At 50.5% G+C, this 20,747-nt stretch overlaps 1 protein-coding gene across 1 annotated transcript; it reads left to right on the top strand.

The window, feature by feature from the left end:
- Positions 1–10,130: 10,130 nt before the first annotated feature.
- On the top strand, positions 10,131–20,732 carry SH2D7 (SH2 domain containing 7). The gene is made up of 6 exons (XM_069560250.1): positions 10,131–10,306; positions 11,705–11,794; positions 15,147–15,312; positions 15,590–15,775; positions 17,366–18,103; positions 19,522–20,732. Exons 1-6 carry the CDS (start codon positions 10,131–10,133, stop codon positions 19,570–19,572), a joined length of 1,407 nt encoding a protein of 468 aa, XP_069416351.1. The 3' UTR covers positions 19,573–20,732.
- The last annotated feature ends 15 nt before the right edge of the window (positions 20,733–20,747 follow it).

Consider the following 20,747-nt stretch of genomic DNA (forward strand, 5'->3'; position numbering starts at 1 on the left):
TATAGCTCCCCATGCCAGCAGAGGCTCTGTTTTGTTTTTGATCCTTCATGCTCAAAGGCCTCTTGATTCTTCCAGCTATTACAACTGACCTGACCCTTACTTTTAGGCCTCCGTCTCATCCTGCAAGCTTGGCTGCCCGCTCTGGTTAGTGCAAGCCTGACGACTTCGCCTTTCCCCTGGCCCTGCTGGAGAAGCTGTCCTGACACAAAGGGCACCCATGGAGGCCTTCTGTGCCTGAGGCAGAGAGGACCAGCAGAGTTGGCTCCACTGCTTGGGGCTAGGGGACACAGTGCAACTTTGGTGGGGCTTTGTTCAACACGAGCACATCTGGAGGAAGTTGGCCTCAAAGGGGAGGAAATTGGAGTTCATGGAGCAAGGCTGGGGTACTGCAGCTGTGAATGGGCTGAGCACCGGAGGGTGGGAGAAGGAACAGGGAGAGGCAGACCATCTTCAGAGCGGGGCTGAATTGACCATTGGGAGACGCCACCACCACCACCCAGGGAGAGCGCAGCCTGTGCTTTCATACAGCTCAGTGCCACGCCACCTGCCGTGATAGAGGGTCAGTGGAGAAATGGCTGGGGCCGCTGGAAGCAGTGGTAGTGTGGGAGGGGGGCTCCCAAATAAAGGAGGGGCCGTATGACATTGGGTGGATCTCCCAGCCAGCCTGTGCCTCAGTTTCCTCATCTGTAGAATGGGACATAATGACCGCTTTACCTCCTAGAGCTGTTGCGAGGCTTAAACAAGATAAATGCAAAAGTGTTTGGCACAGTCCCTGACTTGTGGTAAGGCCTCAGAATGGTAACTGATTCATTCAACAAACATCCCCAGCCCCTGCTCTTTGCTTCTGCCTGGTGTGTTGAGTGATGCTGAAACTCCGAAAAGGAGTGTGGGGGAGCTTCACAGAGGAGGGCCCCACCAGGGGACCCTGTCGGCCTGGATTTGCTATCTCCAGCTTCCAGGAAGCCTCGTTTCCCTACCAAATTGGCAGGCAAATCTAACACACCTGTGGTTCTCTTTCCTAGAGGGAAGGTATCTGGGATGCCTGCCAAGCTCCCAGTCCCAAGGACAAGGGAGCCAGGACTCAGATAGGTAGAGGCCTGGATGCCCTGGAGGGTGGGGTGGGAAGCTTGCAGGGGCTGGGTGCCAGGCAGCGGAGGTCCACACAGGAGTTACGGAGCCACACTGCCCAGGAAGCAGGGGAGGGCTGGATCCCCGGGAAGACAGTGGGGCTATAGCTACAGAGGTCCTGTCCTTTCCGGTCACTGTCCTGCTTCTGGGCCTGGCACTGCGCCCAGGACACTGTAAGACTTTCTGCTTTCCCCACTCCTTTCCCAAGGGCCCTCTTGCCATCGCCTTCCCAGGACCTCCTATCCCTCAGCCAAACTTGAGCTCAGATTCTTCCTCCTTGCTCACACAAGCCCTCACTATGAGGCCCCATCTGGGAGGTAAGGGCATTTTAACTGAAATCTTGAAGAGATGCTGTTCTAATGGTAGAAGTACAGACATCATTTTGGTTGGGCAAAGGGTTCTCCAAAGGAGTTTAAAAGGTGCTTGTGCAGGGGGTCCAGTGGGTAAGACTCTGCACTCCCAACGCCCAGGGCCCAGCCTCATTCTTGGTTGGGGAACTGTGTCCTACCTGATGCAGTGAAGATTCCATGAGCCGCAACTAAGACCCAGCACAGCCAAAATAAATAAATAATTTTTAAAAAGAGGTGCTTGTGCAAGCAAAGCAATAAGGGGACATGACCTTGGAGCAGGGGTCCCCAACACCCCCAGGTGGTGCCTGTTAAGAACCAGAGCTGCACAGCAGGAGGTGAGCGGCTGGCAAGCCAGTGCAGCTTCATCTGCCTCTCCTATCGCTCCATTACCACCTGAACCACCCCCCTCAACTCCAACCGTGGAAAAACTGTCTTCCACGGAAACGTGCCGTGGTGCCAGAAAGGTTGGGGACCACTGCCTTGGAGGGAAGGCCACTATCTTGGAAGGAAGGTCCCAGAAGGCAATCAAGATGTGATACTGGGCAGTGAGGAGACCTAGAAGGAGCTGATTTGGAGAGAAGAGGAGAGCATTTTCAGATTGATTTTGTATTTTGGAGCTTGAATATATTAACAAAATATTCATCAATTTTGATTTAGTGCATTTTTTAGATACTTACAGAGTTTGAGTAGCAAGGGAAGGAGCCCCAGGTAGGGGAGGGGTCAAGAACAAAGGCATAGAAGGTGGATGCAGCATATATGAGGAAGTGGGGTAGGACCCCCAGCTTCTGGTCTCGGCCCTGCCACTGACTTACTCTTTGTTTCGAGCAGCCCGTTTTCAGCCCTGAGTCTCTGTTTCCATCTTTACAGTAGGGACAACTGGAGACAGTAATGCTATCTCGTCTTCCTGTTATAAAAGGGAAAGGCAATCACATATGTGTATTTGAAATGTTTGGCGCATGATAGAGGCTCAACATCGTTACCGAGCTCCTATGGGCCCCCATTTCCAAGCAGTGAGGGGCAGCCCCGGATGTCCAAACTGTCAGGTGATCCAGGACCCATGGCAGCCCCCTGGCCTCCAAGAAACTGTAGAACAAGCTTTCCAACATATGATCCTCGGCCCCTGATCTTCTCAACAGGTTCCTGTATACCTGTCTCTTCCTTAGTTCTCATGAGCAAATGGCATGTAATTCTGTAGCTCTTCATTTTTGCGCAGGACTCAGAACTACTCACCAGTGAGGTCAGATAATCTATAGAGAAACTAATTTACGTCTTGTTCTTGCTGCCGAAACTGAGAGGTACAGCTAATGGGGGAGACCCTCTGAGGGGAGACCCTCAGCTAAGGGGTGCGTTTACTTTCCTCTAGGATTGTCAGGAGCCCACAGGCCCAGAGCAAGGATACTCTATGGAGTGGGACCTGCCAGTGTAGGAGACACAAGAGATGTGGGTTTGATCCCTGGGTCAGGAAGATCCCTGGAGTAAGAAATGGCAACTCACTCCAGTATTCTTGTCCAGAGTCCATGGACAGAAGAACCTGGCAGCTACAGTCCATGGGCCTGCAAAGAGTTGGACACGACTGAGTGCGCCTGCAAAGGTCCAGGACACTTTGGAGTCTACATCTCACTACATAGCACATAAATAAATATATGCAAATATGTATATAAATATAATGGCATAGTCACATTTTAAATTATATACAATATAATATTAACATTTTATATTATATATAATTATAATATTAATATGACGTATATATGGCATAATATTCTATATGTCTTATGTACAACATATTTTTTACTTTGAACTTTTTTGGAAATGATTACTTTTATAATTTTGCTTTGGAATGATTTGGCTTTGAGAATTCATTTAATTGACAGTTGGTAACAATCTGTTGGCAGTTTTCCTGCACACTTGGGGATTCTCGTGAGATTAAGACAATCTGACCTCCAAACCATTTTCAGATGTGGTGAAACTTTTATGGATACTGAATGAAGTTGAAGCAACGATACATTGTATAGACATTTGCTTATACATTTGTTGTGATTTTGCAGTTTTCTTCTTTTGGATTTGGGAAAGAATACTGGTTGGAGAAGGCAATGGCGCCCCACTCCAGTACTCTTGCCTGGAAAATCCCATGGATGGAGGAGCCTGGTGGGCTGCAGTCCATGGGGTCACTGAGAGTTGGACACGACTCAGTGACTTCACTTTCACTTCCCACTTTCATGCATTGGAGAAGGAAATGGCAACCCACTCCAGTGTTCTTGCCTGGAGAATCCCAGGGACGACGGAGCCTGGTGGGCTGCTGTCTACGGGGTCTCACAGAGTGGGACACAACTGAAGCGACTTAGCAGCAACTGGTAGGTTTTTTTGTTGTTAATGTTTTTCAGGCCTCAGACATTTTAACCAGCCCTTGTAAAGTTCTCAGTACGTGGCCATTGTCCTGTAAAAATTACTAAAACTAGTTCTATTACTAGAACTGCCTGTTTGGTGGGATGATTGTACCGCCCTCCTACCCCAAGAGCCATGCTCTACACATGAGAAGATGAGCTTTTTCAGGGATGTCAAAGGGGCAAAAAAAGTCAAAGTAACATTGGTGACTTCGCTGGAGCAGCATCGGCCCCCTCCCGGTTTTTCTTGCTAGCTGGAGGCCCCCAAATGACTGCTGCTGCTGCTAAGTTGCTTCAGTCGTGTCCGACTCTGTGCGACCCCATAGACGGCAGGCCATCAGGCTCCGCCATCCCTGGGATTCTCCGGGCAAGAACACTGGAGTGGGTTGCCATTTCCCTCTCCAATGCATGAAAGTGAAAAGTGAAAGTGAAGTTGCTCAGTCCTGTCCGACTCTTCACAACCCCATGGACTGCAGCCCACCAGGCTCCTCCGTCCATGGGATTTTCCAGGCAAGGGTAATGGAGTGGGGTGCCATTGCCTTCTCCACCAAATGACTGAGCTTGGATATATTATCCATTTGTCTAGTCATTCATTCAGAATTTCTTGAGTGTAAATGACTATGACTCCTAAAGGAGACAATTTGGCAACACCTATCAAAATGACAAAAGCAAATGCCCTTTCGACTGAGCCGTCTCTCTTCTGAGAATGTGCTCCATGGATGTGCTCACCCTTGGGCTTGCTCCCTTCTGAGAATGTGCTCCACGGATGTGCTCACCCTTGGGCTTGCTCTCTTCTGAGAATGTGCTCCATGGATGTGCTCACCCTTGGCTTACTCTCTTCTGAGAATGTGCTCCATGGATGTGCTCACCCTTGGCTTAGTCAAATCTGCATAAAGTTATCCACTGCTGCACTGTGGGAAATATAGAAACACTGGAAGCAACCCAAGTGATCGTCACTAGGGGACTGGGTACAGAAATGATGGTGCAGCCATGTAGCTGTAACAAAGAGAATGGCATCGCTGTATGTATTCTTATGGAAGGAACTCTAAGATCTATTACTAAAGAGTTTTACAAAACAAAGTGCAGGACACTGCATAGGATTCCACTCTTATATAACAAAGGGAGGAAAATAAGAATATGCATATTTACTTGAATATGCATAAAGAAACCCCGAAAGAACATTCAAAAAATGAATGAGTGGTTTTTTTGTGGGAATGAGATGGCACTGGGTGGATAGGGGTTTAATGCCTGGAAGAAGAAGATTTTTAGGGATATCTTTTTTATACTTTTTATTATTTATTTGTTTATTTTTGTTTTTGGCTGCACTGGGTCTTTGTTGCTGTGTGTAGGCTTTCTTTGGTTGCAGTGAGGGCTACTCTCTAATTGCAATGTGGGCTTCTTGTGGTGGTGGCTTCTCTTGCTGCAGAGCTTGGTCTCTAAAGCACATGGCCTTAGTGGTTGTGATACATGGGCTTAGTTACCCCTTAGCATGTGGAATCTTCCTAGACCAGCGATGGAACCCATGTCCCCTGCATTGGCAGGCGGACTCCCAACCAGTGGACCACCAGGGGAGTACTACACTTATTATTTTTAAAAACCATGTGGATATATTACACATTTGGATGATAATTTAAAATACACCTATGGAGCATCTAACTATGCCAAACATGGTTCCAGGCACAGAATACAGTGGAGAATAAGACAGTCTGAGAAGAAAAGAAATACGGTTGTTCATTCTGCACTCCCTACTATTGTGGGACAAATTCTAACGGAATAACCAACTAAGGGACACCAAAATGCAGTGTTCATAAACTAAAACAAACCTATGACTAAAGTTACTGAGAAGCCCCCTTTGGCATCCTGCATGGAGTGGGCTGCCAGCAGCACTTGGCCGTGTGCTAGGTTCCCACAGCAAAGGCTCAGCGACGCAAGAGTGGAAGCGGCAGTGCTGGGGTGCTGGCCATACTCAGCCTCGGTCCAAAGGACTGGAAAGACGCTGCCTCTGAGCACCTTTCTGGAGAAGTCTGAGAGCTTTCTGCCTGAGAAGGCACAGCGGACTGAGCACCCTCAGGAGAGTAGTTTACTGGATTATCAGTTACCATCTATTTGTTCTACAGCAGAAGCATGGCCTTGATGGAGAACCCAGGATAAGGAAGTTTTGATGAGACAGACAGAGAATTCTGGGGACTTCCCAGTGGGGAGATGACTTGGAGCTGGGGCTGATGATTATTGCATGTGCACTGTGCCTCCCAGCCTCTCCTCCGCGTCGGATCAGCTCACTGGATCCCCAAACCCTACTAGGTGCGTACTTTTTATGCGTACTTTTTATCCCTTTCATTTTTACTGATGAGAAACTGAGACACACGGAGATTAGGTACCTCCCTCAAAGTCACCAAGCAAGCAAATGGGGGAACCAGGATTGTAAGTTGCTTAGTCTGGCTGCAAGAGCCTGAATCTTCTCAGTTCCCCTTCCTGCACCTCTGAGCACCCAGGGATGGAGAAGCAGGGTGGGCGCTCTGGAGTCTTCTCTCTGTCCCAGGGCCCAGCCCCCAGCAGGTGAGCACAGCCATGAACTGAACAGTGGGTTATGGAGTGCCTTCAGGGACAGCCAACCCCTCAATCTTTCACAGAGCTCACTTGATGTCCCCAAACCTGGCCTCACCCACTCCTCACCCCCATTTCCTCTAAGTGTAAAAATAGACTCCCCTTTATTTGCCTGGCTTTGGAATCTTCATATCTGGCCCACAGCCATCCTGGGCTCCCCCTTCCCCTATACAAAACCTTTGTCGTCTTATGCAAATAGCCAAGTTCTGCTCATAAAAGTACCCCACCTAAGAGGGAGCTGGAGAGAGAACACCTCATGGAAAATTACAGAAACATTTCTTTGTATTTGAATACTTCCAGGACTTTGTTGTTGGCAGCAAACCAACTCTGGGTCTAACCCCAGCTTCCTTGGCCTTTTTTGGGCCTTGGACCTCTCTGGTATCTGATGAAGTTCATGAACTTTTTCTCAGAATAATATTTTTAAATGCATGAAATAAATACATAGAATCACAATGGAAATCAATCATATTGAAATAAAGTTATTCAAAAATCTGTGATGTAGTAATACAGTGTGCTTCTTTATTAGCACGTTAAAGAACAAGATCTGGCACTGGGCTTAGTTATTTTGAGGTAATGGTGAACAAAATCAATATCTGAAGATGTCTGCCGCAGCTATAACATGGTATGAGAATATCTGTAATTTCCATTGGTGACAAAGTCACAAGTTCTATGAACACTAACAAGGTTTGTTCTCTGCACTCGTCATGGAAGGAAATGCTGAATTTCAGTTAGAGATTGGGGAAGATAAAGATGTAATCCACCCCTGTTCCTCCCCAACCTCAACTTAGGAAATTCCAGTCCTTGCCAGTTTGGGCCTGTGATTTCCATTGTTACCCCAGTGTATCCTTGGCTTACAGCTGTGACCGGAAGACAGTTTCACAAGTACATGAATCCCTCCAGGATCCCTTGGCTGGAGTTGACTCCTCTCTGTCAAGGCTGGAAATTGTTTATAAAAGTGGTGTTCCCAGTAGCTGACCCTGGGGATCCTTGCTGTGTGCCTGTGGGTCTATCCCATGTGAAGAGCATCCCATAGCTCACTCCATCGACAGGTGAGGCAAGTAGATGCCTTGCAGCCCTGTTCACAGATGTGAGAAATGAGTTTCAGAGACAGGGAATAAGCCGTTCAGGTGGAGGTTGCAGGTGTGTGTCGTGCCCTGGCCTTTCCTCTAAGTTGTATGTATTACATACTTGCCATCTATCACTTTATCTTGATTTGAGGTGACCGTGATGAAGTTGTAATAATAATAGTAACAATGAAAATAATTACCAATGGGAGGGCCCACTGTATTTTAGGGTTATTACATCATCATCAGAGCTGATCCTAATAGCTTGTGTTCCAAACTCTGTTCTAAGGACATAACTCATCTTACCTTCCAAACAACAGGTCATGTTCTTGTCCCTGTTTCAAAGATGACGACACTGAAGGCCAGAAAAATTAAGTCATTTCCTCAAGGTTCCATAGCTGGTCAGCTGGGATTGGAACCAAGGAAAAATGACTGCAGCATCCTCATTTTTTAGTAAGTGAGCTGTTTTGTTGAAGTAGAACATATACATTAAAAAAATGCATAGGTCATGAGCCCAGAGCTCAATGAATTTTCACAAAGTGAATACATTTACCTAACACACCACCCAGATCACGAAATAAAACACGATCACCACCCGACAGCCCTTCATCCCTTCCTTATCATATACTCCCCAAGGCAAACATTATCCTAACTTCTATTGTTATCGGCCAGTTCTACCAGTTTCTGAGTTTATACATACACTTCCTCATTCTTAAGCAAAGTGAAAGTGAAATAGGAGAGTGAAAAAACTGGCTTAAAACTCAGTATTCAGAAAATGAAGATCATGGCATCTGGCCCCATCACTACATAGCAAATGGATGCAGAAACAATGGAAACAGTGAGAGAGTTTGTTTTCTTGGGCTCCAAAATCACTGCAGATGGTGACTGCAGCCATGAAATGAAAAGATGCTTGCTCCTTGGGAGAAAAGCTATGACAAACCTAGACAGCATATTAAAAAGCAGAGACATTACTTTGCCAACAAAGGTCCACCTAGAGAAAGCTATGGTTTTTCCAGTAGTTATGTATGGATGTGAGAGTCGGACTATAAAGAAAGCTGAGCGCTGAAGAATTGATGCTTTTGAACTGTGGTGTTGGAGAAGATGCTTGAAAGTCCCTTGGACTGCAAGGAGATCCAACTAGGCAGTCCTAAAGGAAATCAGTCCTGAATATTCGTTGGAAGGACTGATGCTAAAGCTGAAGCGCCAATACTTTGGCCACCTGATGCAAAGAACTGACTCATTTGAAAAGACCCTGATGCTGGGAAAGATTGAAGGCAGGAGGAGAAGGGGATGACAGAGGATGAAACAGTTGGATGGCATCACCAACTCAATGGACATGAGTTTGAGCAAGCTCCAGGAGCTGGTGATGGACAGGGAAGCCTGGTGTGCTACAGTCCATGGGTCGCAAAGAGTTGGACACAACTGAGCAACTGAACTTATTCTTAACCATTGTGCTATCTCATTTAGTTGTCATAATGGCCCTAGAGTCTAGAAAGTAGCTTTTAAAAAATCATTCCCATTCTATGGATGAAAAAACTGAGCTATCTGCAGCCTCTTAGTAACTGCCTTCAGGCCCTTGCCAGTGTAATGATTCTAACCCAGATCCTTGGGGGTGGTTGTCTGCAACATCCCCTGCTCCCCATCACCCAAGCCTGGATTTCTGCTATGAAACTCGGAAGCGCGTTAAAAGTTCAGGGATGTTTGCATGAACAAATATCCTGGGCCCTACCTGGTTCACTGCTTCCTCTCGAAGGCCTCATGGCAGCCCTGCTAGGGGATCAGAGAGCAGAGGCCCACTTCAAAGTCTTTGCACTTGCTTTTCTCTCTTCTGGGAGCAGCATCTTTTCCCCGGCCACCAGCCTAGCCTCCTCCTTTGCTGCTCCAGTGGCACCTTCTGGACAAGGCTTCCCCCAACCCTGACCCCCCATCTAAATAACACACCCATTCATCTTCTTGCTCTCTTTCTTGGAGTGCTTATTACACTCGACACCGTATTCTGCATATCTATTTGTCTACTGCCTGTGTCCTTCCACTAGAATGTATGTGCCACAAGGCAAAATGCTCTTTGGATTACTGCTTTATTCCCAGGGCGCACAAGTATGTGGCACACAGTCGACAGTAAAGCTTGAGTGGAAGGAGGAATTCACCAGCACGGAACTTCACCAAAATGCAAGTGGCCTCCATGAAGGAAGGACAAGTAGAATTTAAAGTCCCCACTTTGCTAAGAGTGGCAGTGCCTGGCCTTTAGCCAGAGTCTGGTCTTTAGCCGAGACAAAGACCGGAGGTTGGGGGAAGGGGCCAAATCCAGTGCCGTGCCTCATCTGCTAGCCAGGAAATCAGGGATACCCACCCCCAGGCCTCTCTAGCTGCTCATGTGACCCTCCCCCAGCGTCCCCAGCCAGCCAAGGTGCCCCGCCTCAGAGCATCAGAGAGGGGAACCAGTCCACACATTGTCAGAGGTGACAATGGGGCTCCTGTGTGCTGTGGGCGGTTGGAGAGGGCATGGACTCAGGCAAATGAGGCGTCAATCCATCAGGCGCACACAGATATAGAGGCGTGCGGGTGGTCTGGGCTCGGCTTCCACCTCAGTGCTCGCCAGAATGGAGGCCCACCTCAGGCAGCTCAGCCTGGGCAAGGGGCCCAAGGGGGCTGGGGACAGACAGGCCCTGGCTGAGCTGCAGGAGCTGGCCCTGAGCTGGTTCATGGAGACGCAAGCCCCCCTCATTCTGCAGAACGGAGCCCTGCCCCCCTGGTTTCACGGATTCATCACCCGCAAGTAAGGCTGCCCCTGTCTACACACCCAGCGTGGCCAATAGCCCCTCAGGGCCGAAAAAATGGTCTGGGACCAGATTGGTCCCTGCCTTCTCCATGGGGGAGACAGGGACCCCAGGAGGTGGTGGGTGGGGAAGCAGACTTAGGAGCACCAAGTTCTCTGACGGCTGCTTCTGTGGGCAAGGTGGGTGAAGGCATTGGCCCCCCACTATGAGTTTGCTGGGGCTGCCAGGTTGCCAGAAAAACAGAGGCAGGGGGGTGGAGGCGGCAGGCCGGATCAGAGTGCATTCAGACCAGCTCTGAATACCTTGATGAATTACTAGGGGTGCTGTTTCATTTATCATCCCAACCAGAACACTATCAGTAAGTGGAGAATTTACTAGGAGACCTGTTTTAAGTGGGAACTGTCCCAGGCAACCCTGGATATACAGTTACTCTAGGAATAAACGCCAAAATGTGGGGGCTGGCTTTCTGATTGGGGTGGGTCTCCAAGCTGCCAAAGCACTTGCTGAAGGAATGACGGATGCGGCCAGCCTTTGGGTCCTCCCAGCCCAGCCCTTAGCACTGAACCAGGGCCAGCTTCACCGGCATCAACTTGTGTTATAACACGGGGCCCTTGGCTCAGAAGGGCCCTATTCTTGGCTGAATACACTGCAGTCCCCATGCTGAAATTCTTTTTTACTGAGAGGCTCCAGGTTTTCATTTAGTACTGAACTCTGCAAAATTTGTAGCTGATCCTGCATAGAGCAGGCACTCAGTATTTGGTGAATAAGTGGGTGAGGAACTATTTGGTCTATGTACTGCCAAATCAGAAGACAGCTGGAATTTTCTACCATGCCTCCAGAATACTTGGCATTATTTAGCAGTGTCCATCGCTGCCTGGGGTTGAAGGGGATGTGCAAGGGAGGAAGATGAGAACCTAAGAGTTGCTATCATGGTCAGGCTCCAGATATCATAGCACCTTCTCCCTGCAGAAACTCTTGTGCAGTACACATCCTGCACAATTGGGCAGCAATTGTACACGTTGCTGTGCACAGCAGCCCTGAGGCAAGGATCCACACAACTGAAAATCCCCAGCTATATGGAATCCTTCTTGCTATAGGGCCATTCAGGTGGAAAGGGGCAGTGGCTATTGTGCCCACTGGTGAGGCTGTAAGTGGGGCAATGTATGTGACTTCAGGACTCCAACCCAGCGCCAGACTGAGTCTTGAATTTGCTTGACTGAGCCCAGACAGGCCACAGAACCAGCCAAAGTTCTGAGGGATTTCTCTAGAAAGGTCTGGAGGTCTCTGCTCTGGGTCTGGGGCATGGCTGGCAGCGACTCTGAGGCGGGTCTGACTTAGGCTACTCCTGCTTCTATTGGGGGGACCCAGCCCTGGCTAATGGCATGTCCTCTGCCCAGGCAGACAGAGCAGCTGCTCAGGGACAAAGCTCTTGGCTCCTTCCTCATCCGCCTCAGTGACCGGGCCACCGGCTACATCTTGTCCTACAGGTAAGAGAGGAAGCCCTCTGCAAAGGGCAGGCAGGCAGGCTCTGGCTCCCATAAGCCAGCCTTGCAAATAAACTCCGAGTCTCCACCAGCCCACACTGCTGGGATTTCCCCAGGCCCTCACTCTCTGACTCCCTCACTCATCCAACCATGTCCATCAGGCATTCTGAGCAGTGCCGGCCACTAGGAGCCTCTGCCTTCAAGGGGGTGAGTCAGAGGGGTGGGCAGGGGAGAACCTCCTCCTGATGGAAGACTGGGGAAGGTTCACAGAGGTGAACTTTGAGTCCAGGATAGAAGGAAGAAAGCAACTTGCTGGGCAGGAAAGGAGGTGTGAATGGGCTTCAGGAAGGCATTTCCAGTAGATCAAACTGCATGTGCAAAAGAAGAGAGACAAGGCAGACTAAGGTGTTGGGGACCCCACAAGTTGCTGGGTGTGGAAGGATGCGTGGTCCCAGTGGAGCAGTGCCTGGAGAGGAGGGCAGGGGGCAGCTCAGGATAGCCTTGGATGCTGGGCTACGTCCGTAGACAATGACGAGTCATCGGGTCAAACTTAGGTTTTGCAAGGAACCTGCAGGCAGCCTATGGAAGGAGGACTCAAGACAGATACTGGAGGTGTGGGGGCAGTGGGGACCACAGAGGGGTGAGGTCTGGGCTCGATGATAAAATCTAGACTAGTGTAAGGCAGTGGTCCTAGAGACGAGGAGACGAGATAGGCAGGATGAAGTCAGAGGTGGTGATGTCAGAGCCTGACCCAAGAGTAGGTTTCGAGGGGGGGAGGCAGAAAAAGAAAGAAGTTCCCCCTGCCACCAACCCCCAGTTAGGGAGGGAGGCAGGCTGGGGCTCCAGGGAAACTCTCAAAGGTCTCAGATTCAGATTCAAAATTATCATCTGTTCTGACTGTCCCAGGTCAAATCCTGACCTTGAGCAAGTTCCTTGGCCTCTCTGCACCCATGTTTCCTCATCTGTAGAATGGTGATATTGCAGTATTTACTTCATAGAATTGTTGAATGGGCTTGATGAGTTTAGACCTTTAAAAGTGCTGGTACAGTGTCCAGAACATAGTAAATAAATAAATGTTACTTGTTGCTGCTGCTGCTGCCAAATCACTTCAGTCGTGTCCGACTCATGTGACCCCATAGACGGCAGCCCACCAGGCTCCTCCATCCATGGGATTTTCCAGGCGAGAGTACTGGAGTGAGGTGCCATTGCCTTCTCCGTTTGAAATATACAAACTCAGCAGTTTTCAATGTCTTTTCAGCATCAGGCCTTTTTTTTTATTGTTATTATTCAAACATGATTTTGGGTAGAATGCCAACTCATTAAAGAGATAAAAGTAGGGTTCCTCACAGATACACAAATAGACCAACAAATCCAGAAACAGCCCCCGACATTTCGTTTACCTGATTTGCAACAAATGTCCACATTTGGTTTACCTGATTTGCAACAAATGTCCACTGTAGTTCAGGGCTGAGGGATGAGGGTAGGCTGGTCTTTTCAATAAGTGGTGTGGGACCAATTGGATATCCAAATGAAAAAAAATGACCCCTACCTCACATCATACACAAAATTTAAATAATTCTAGATGCATCATAGACTCACGTGAGAACAGCAAAACAATACGCTTATAAAGGAAAACATGGGAAACATTTTTTTGTGGTCTTGTGGCAGGCAAAGATTTCTTAAATAAGACCCCAAAGTACTGACAAAGAAGCTTAACAATTGAGTTTCTTAAAATTGAGAACTCTTATAATCAAAAGATACCATTCTGTGAATAAAAGGACAAGCCACAGTGCCGGAGAGGTTTTGTACTGTAATACACACACCTAATAAAGGATTCATATCAAGAATATATGAATAACTCTTGCAAATCGGTAAGACAAAGACAACACAGGCAAAACAGAGGTACCCAAAAAGGACAGTTCAGCAGCTTTAGTGATCAGGGAAATAGACACTGAAACCACAATCAAAGGAGGCTACGAAACAGTTTGTGAAGACACAGAGCAACTGTAGCTCTCATACTTGGCAGTGAGTTTAGAAAGCAATTTGGCATACTCTACTAAAGCTAAGCATAAGGGTGTCCCAGACCCACCAACTCTCCGTCCTGGGATAGTCTCAATAGTAGTGAATACATATATTCAGCAAAAAGCCATGTACAAGAATGTTCAGAGTAACTTCATTTATAACAGCCCAGATGTGGAAATAACCTAAATGTCCATCAGCGGAATGGATACATTGTGGATATTTAAATTAAATGGAAAGGCATTTTGGTTTTTTAAAATCTGTACAGCAAGAGCAACTTTTTCTGTCAAATAAAAATGAGAAATGCAGGAAAAAAAAAAAAAATAAATTAAATGGAATACTACCTATCAGTGAGGGAAAGAAGCTAATTCTACACAGACACGAAAAAAAATATGATTATATGTGAATTTCCATAATGAGCAAAACTGTTTTGTGACGATGGGGGTCAGGGTGATGGCTACTCTGGAAGGGGCCATAAGGGAATCTTCTGGGGAGCTGGAAATATTGTCTGTTTTCCTCTAGGTGGTGGTTACATGGGAAATACATTGAGTGGCACAATTAGGATGTATGCTTTACCCTTATTGTTTAGTTACTAAGTCGTGTCTGCCTCTTTGTGAGCCCACAGACATTTTTGGGACCCCATGCAACCCTGCCAGGCTCCTCTGACCATGGGATTTCCCAGGCAAGAATACTGGAGTGGGTTGCTGTTTCCTCCTCTGGGGATCTTCCCCATCCAGGGATTGAACCTGCAGTCTCCTGCATTGGCAGGCAGATTCTTTACCACTGAGCCACCAGGGAAGCCCAATACTCTCCCATAAAAAAGGAAAATGAAGAGGCTGGGACTTTACAGGCTGGGGGAGATGGAAGCTGGAATTCCATCTTTTCCACCTGGCCAGAATTCAGGTGAGAGGAGTGAGGCCGAGGTGTGCAAGTGTGGGGTTGGACCTCATCTTTAAGACAGAGATTTTACCTATCATGGATATTTTGGTATTAATTTTGACTTTCTAAAATAATTGCATTATTAGTTGTCCTGATTACTGAATTTGTGTCATCCCTTTACATATTGCATCCAAGCCCCAAGCTGAGTTCTTCATTTCCCCTGCCTTTTCCTCCCTGATTGATGCTGCAGGGGAAGGGGGGTGGGGGGGATGAGGGGGAGGTGGGGGGGTGGGTTGAAACCCCACTCCCTAGCTCCCCATCACCTGCAAGGCTGGGCTTGTTGGATGTCAGGTCCTACTTTCCAGAGGGGCATGTCAAGGCCCCAGAGAGCAGCATGGCCCCGGGTCAGCTCCGGCCCTGGGCCAAGGCAGAGCTGCCGGTTGTCCTTGTGTTGCAGGGGCAGTGACCGCTGCCGGCATTTTGTCATCAACCAGCTCCGAAACCGGCGCTACCTCATCTCAGGGGACACCCAGAGCCACGGCACCCTGGCGGAACTCGTGCACCATTACCAGGAGGTGCAGTTTGAGCCCTTCGGGGAGACCCTGTCTGCTGCCTGCCCTCGGGTAGGTACCCCTCTTCCTTGGGGGTGGGGTGGGGGATGGGGCAGAGTACCCAGGCCAGGGGTGTCCACCACTGGACCACATGCCTTTCTTTGCCTTCTCTATTTCCTGCCACCCATGGGCACTCAGTGCAGGGTCCTGGGAGAAGGAGACAGCGTTCTAGCCGAGGTCTGGGACCTGGTGGGGATGTTTCTGGCTCTGGCCAGCAGTCTCTGGCAGGAGGCTAGAGGCCAACCAAGGGTATATGACCACACACTTGCTGTGTCTCCACCTCCCCCAGATGGAGGACAATGATCTCTATGACGCCATCACCCTGGGCCTCCATCAAACTGATCCTAGCCTGGAATACCCACCAGAGAAGGCCAGCAGCCCCCCTGCCTCTCCAAAGCACCAGGTCTCCTTCCTCCACAAAAGGAGGAGCCTGGATGCAAGTCCCTGGAATCTCTCCGAGGAAGAAAGCATGGAGGTGAGAAGGATTCTGGGCCACTGAGGGTCAGGGTTGCTAGACCAGGAATGTGGCTGCCACGCCCACAGTCAGGCCTGGAGCGGCCACCCCAGCCAGCCCCTCAGGCTGTGGAGGCCGACTCCCAGGCCCTCTGGGAGAGGAGTGGCCCAGTTTGGAATCACCCAGTGGTTCACCCATGCCTGCCTATGCTACCTGGACTTGGTTCAAACCCTGGCTTGGCCTTTCTGTCTGAGTGACTTTGGTCAAGTCACATAACCTCTCTGAGTCTCAGTTTACCAATCCTGAGGTTCCATTGAGGCTTGAATGAGGGAATGGATATACAATGTCTGAAAAAATCCCTTTGTAAACTATAGAGTGGGGTGCCTGTGAGTCAATACTTTATTGTCCGTAGCGCCTTTGCAGGAGGGACTCACGGAGACTTATTTTTTTTTTAATATATATCAGATCACAGAATGTCAAGGGCTTCTCCTCTGGTTTAAAATAAAATCTGAAAGCTTCACCAGGGTTCACAAGAGCCTCCTCAGGGGCCCTGCTCCCTCTCCTCCTCCTTCACTTTTCTCTAACCTCACTCGCCTTTGGATCTTCCTTAAACACACCAGCCTTGTTCCCACCTCAGGGCCTTTGCACTTACTGACCCACTGCCTGGAATACTCTTCCCACCAGATGCCCACATGGCTGCTACCCTCGCTGCATGCCATTCTCTGCTTAGATGCCCTCTCCTCAGAAAGGACCGCCTAAACTGTGGAAAATATCCCATCTCCCACCTGCCATCGACCCGATCCCATTCCTCAGCTTTGTTCTTCTTCATGGTACTGATCATGAGCTGACAGTATATTATCTTGTGATACACTGTTATATGGGGGTGCTTCCCAGGTGGCTCAGAGGTAAAGAATCCGCCTGCCAATGCAGGAGACGCAAGAGATGCAGGTTCGATCCCTGGGTGGGGAAGATCCTCTGGAGAAGGCTATGGCAGCCCACTCCAGTGTTCTTGCTGTGATAGGCAGAGGAGCCTGGTGGACTACAGTCCATAGGGTTGCAGAGAGTCAGACACGACTGAGCGACTGAGCATGCATGCTATTATATCATGTATTACATCAGCCACATTAAACAAAAACAGAGTAGTATGTTGCCCATCTCCAGGTTAGAATGTAAACTTCCGAGAGGTGGTCTTGCTCATTATGAAGCTCTTGGCACCTGGGACAGTGTCTACACAGTTCTTACTAAATATTTGTTGAATAATTACACAATTGATGGACTTGAGGGTAGCCCATTCTGAAGGGGAAGGGAGCAGTAAGTGGGTGAATGCAGGGGTCTTCCTGGGGGGCAGGGGAGAGAGGAGCAGGACAGGATGATCTCCGGTGGGAGACAGAGCTCATGACCCCTGACCTTGAATGCCAATGTAAGGACCATACTCAGGAGTCCTAGAACATGAAGCTGGCAGGGACCCTGAATGTCCACCAACCCCTGCACATAACAGTCAGGTAAATGAGTCCAAGGCCAAGGTCCTCAGCTTCTCTGAGCAAGCTTCATTTTAGCTGAGGGCAGCCTGGTGGCAGGGTAATCTTTCAGAAGTTCTGTCCCTCTCTCCAGGCCCCTGTCAAGGCGCCCCCCCTCCCGGAGAGGAGAGCTTCCCGTCTGAGCAACTCTTTTGGAGGCTCCAACAACATCATCTATGCAGACCTGAGAAAGATGAACCAGGCCCAGCTAGGCCTGGGCACAGATGTATCCGGCTGGCAGGGGCCAGGTCCAGGTGGCAGCCAGGCCTGTTCTCCAGGCAAGGAGGCCCCGAGGAGACTTTCAGATGGAAGCCAGAACAAGCCTGATGGCCCAGGACCTGCCCTCTCTGGGGTGAGCCCAGACCAGGGCCCTAGAGTGTCTCCCACTTCTTGGGGCCGCCTCCTGCCTTCCAGCTCGGAGGCCTCAGGATCCTCAGGGGCTACCTGGAGCCAGGGGTCTCCAAAACTGAGCTGTGGGGCCCAGCCCTGCTCCCAGAGCAGTTGTGCAGACACCTACGAGTCCATCTGGACAGAAGACCTCCCTGAGGATGCCAGGGATGTGCCACGCAGGGAAGGCGGCAGTGCCTATGAGCAGATTGCAGTCTGCTGGGGGGGCCCAGCCAGGACCCCCTATCCTGGGATGAGCCCCACATACAGCAAGCTTTCAGGGTTCATGGACTGTGGTTATGAGAGGATCTCGGGGGTCCCAGAGCTCCCAGAGCCCAGACACACCTATGAACAAATCCCAGGAGCAAGCAGCCAGGAGCAAGGAGGCTGGACGGACACACAAATCCAAGCAGCCAGGAGCAAGGAGGCTGGACAGACACACAAGGTGGGCTCCAGGGTGGGGCGGGGTGGCTGCCAGCCCGCAGGGAGCTGCTGGTGAAGGAGGGAAACTGTGGCCCTCAAACACGTGTGGGTCAGGTCAGCACCACACCCAGAACTTCCCAGCCCTGACTTCTGCTTGGAGAAGGTGGGAGAGGCAGAGGTTAGGATGCAAGATGGGAACTTTCAGGCCCTTCTGAAGTCTTTCTCTGGGGCAGGACTCCTGCCACTGCAGGGGTCTCAGAGCCTCAGAGAGGTGGACAAGGACCCTGGCTCCAGGTTTGACTTGCCTTGTCCCTTTTCATGGCTCAGGCACTCCCTACCCATGTGGCTTTGGGCAAAATAGTTTCCCATGCAACTAAGATCACCAGATTCAGCAAGATAAAATACAACACACCCAGTTAATCTGAATTTCAGATAAACAATGAGTAATGTTTTTTAGCATAGTTACCAGTACTGTATTATTCCTTATTTATCTGAAGTTCAAACTTAGCTGGGCCTCCTGTACTCTTATTTAGCATCTACCCAGGATCTAGCTCCATTTCCTCATCTGTAAAATGGGCTGGTCCTGTGCTGTGTCCAGGGGTGGCTGCCCAGGAGATGATGCTAGCCATCCCCATGTGCTCAGGATACAGCCCAGAGACAGCTGCCAATAGATAACTGTTATTCCTGGGGGTTTCTGACTAAAAAAGGAGAAAGGGGGGAGCAAAGACCAGGAGGATGGAGGGAGGGGGGTCAGAGTTCCCAGGGAGGCAGAGGAACCCTCCTAAGGGTTCACCCCAGTGTACTTGCCTGTACCTGGAGCCGATGAGCCAGGCGAGTCCCCTCTCCAAGGCGGCAGCCTCAGACCTCCAGCATGTGCAGACCTCCTCTCCCAGCCTGAATAGTAAAACCCTGAGATCGCAGATGAAAGGCCTTCACCAGAAGCTCTGCAGCTCCTCCCTCGGGGCAGGGTTGTACCCACCTACCCCAGGACAGGGAACTCCCCTGGTTCAAGACAGCCTCTGAGGTCCTGACTCCCAGGACCACAGATCCTGCCTGTGGACAGTCCTCTAAGAACTACATAAGCCACATCCCCCGTCTGCTCCTCCTCCGGGTGCCTAGTCCTTCTGGGTGCTGAAGGCACCACATACACCACCCTCCCATCCTATCTAGGGCGTGGCTGAGGCAGAGAGGGCTGGGGTGGGGACCTCCGGAGACCCCGTGAAGGAAAGGGGGTGAGAGCGAGCGAGTTCTTCATCCCAACCAGAGGGCTGGAGTTTCTGGTGCTGTGAGGGGCTGCGGAGCAATTAGTATCTGCATTCCAACCTGGCCTTTCTCTGGCCTTGGGCCCCAGCTCCCAGTCCCTGTGGAGGGACCCTCTGAGCCTGGCTCTCCCTGCCCTGTCCCGGGACCCAGGCTCCAGCATCCTGTCCTTCCTTGCAGCCTGACAAGCTCCGGAGGCTCTTCTTCACAGATAAGAAGCACAAACCTTGAGGAGACCTGGCTTCCAGCGGCCCACCAGCGGGATTCCTGGGCCCGGGGCCACACCAGAGGTTATTAGGAAGCTCTCAGCTTGTTTGAAGGCACCTCTTGGACCCTCAAACCCAACCAGCCTGCTTTGGAACCAGGCTCCGAGACAGCCTAGGTGCCCACCAGCAACAGGGTGGGAGGGGACCTTCCAGTCTCCTGCTGCTCAGGACTGAGTCCCACTCCCCACCCCAGGGCCTCCCACCCATCCAGAGGAAGTCACAGCCTGAGAGGAGGGGGGACCAGCCAAAGGCAGGGGTGAGCACCCCCCGCTTCCAAGATGAGCAGGCTGGGGGGCTCCTGGACGATTGATGGAGCTGGCCTCCCACCACTGAACACTTACTGAGCATGGGACAGGCCCTGTGGCATGGCTGGCATCTTAGCTGAGTGATGTCATACAGTTGCTCCAGAGACCAAAACCAGTCCCCCTCACTGTGGCCCTATCAGAGAACGGGGGTGGGAAGCAGCAGCAGAGTGCCATCTCAGAGGGGAGGTTCTGACCCTGGGGCAGCTGAGCTCCTGGGGGCCATCCCCTCTGCCCCTCTCCGCCCCCACCTTTATGCGGGCCTCATAACGCAAGCTGGGCAGACCCTGATCCGACCCTTCTGCTGCAGATGAGTGAGCGGGGTGGCGGGCGGGGAGGGACAGAGAACCAGAGAGGAGCAGCAACCTGCCTGAGGCTGCAGAGTCAGCAGCCTGGGCGCCACTGGGTGGTTTCTGGAGTCAGCCAGTGGGTGCTTGCTGGCCTCCCTATATAACCAGGTCACCCTCATCTGTGCTCTGCCTCCAGCCAGTGGTGGTCTTTAGGGGTGGCTCTCAGACCCCTCCTAACGCAGGCCCAAACCTGGCCAGCTGCCCGGGCTCAGCCTGAGCACTGCTGGGCGGTTTCTGGAGCCAGCCAGTGGGCGCCTGCCGGCCATCCCTATGTGACTGGTCACCATGGACCCGGCCCTGTGCCTGATACAGACGTTCGCTGGAATGGCTCTCACTATGAGGGACGTGGAGATGATTTTTCACCCAACATCGGCTCTTCATGGAGCTCCCTAGGATCTGGGGCCCAGATATGTCTCCTCCCAAGGACACAAGCACTGAAATAAAGTTGGTGCCGAAGGTGGGAATGCAGAGCTTAATCTCAAGAGGTG

Source organism: Ovis canadensis, chromosome 18 (assembly GCF_042477335.2).
Source record: "Ovis canadensis isolate MfBH-ARS-UI-01 breed Bighorn chromosome 18, ARS-UI_OviCan_v2, whole genome shotgun sequence".
Taxonomy (NCBI): domain Eukaryota; kingdom Metazoa; phylum Chordata; class Mammalia; order Artiodactyla; family Bovidae; genus Ovis; species Ovis canadensis.

Bases quoted from the DNA above. Each gene is read 5' to 3' on its own strand.
- SH2D7 (XM_069560250.1), top strand. From the start codon at position 10,131: ATGGAGGCCCACCTCAGGCAGCTCAGCCTGGGCAAGGGGCCCAAGGGG. The intron at 11,795-15,146 runs GTAAGAGAGGAA...CTTGTGTTGCAG, and splicing joins GGCTACATCTTGTCCTACAG to GGGCAGTGACCGCTGCCGGC. The intron at 15,313-15,589 runs GTAGGTACCCCT...CACCTCCCCCAG, and splicing joins TGTCTGCTGCCTGCCCTCGG to ATGGAGGACAATGATCTCTA.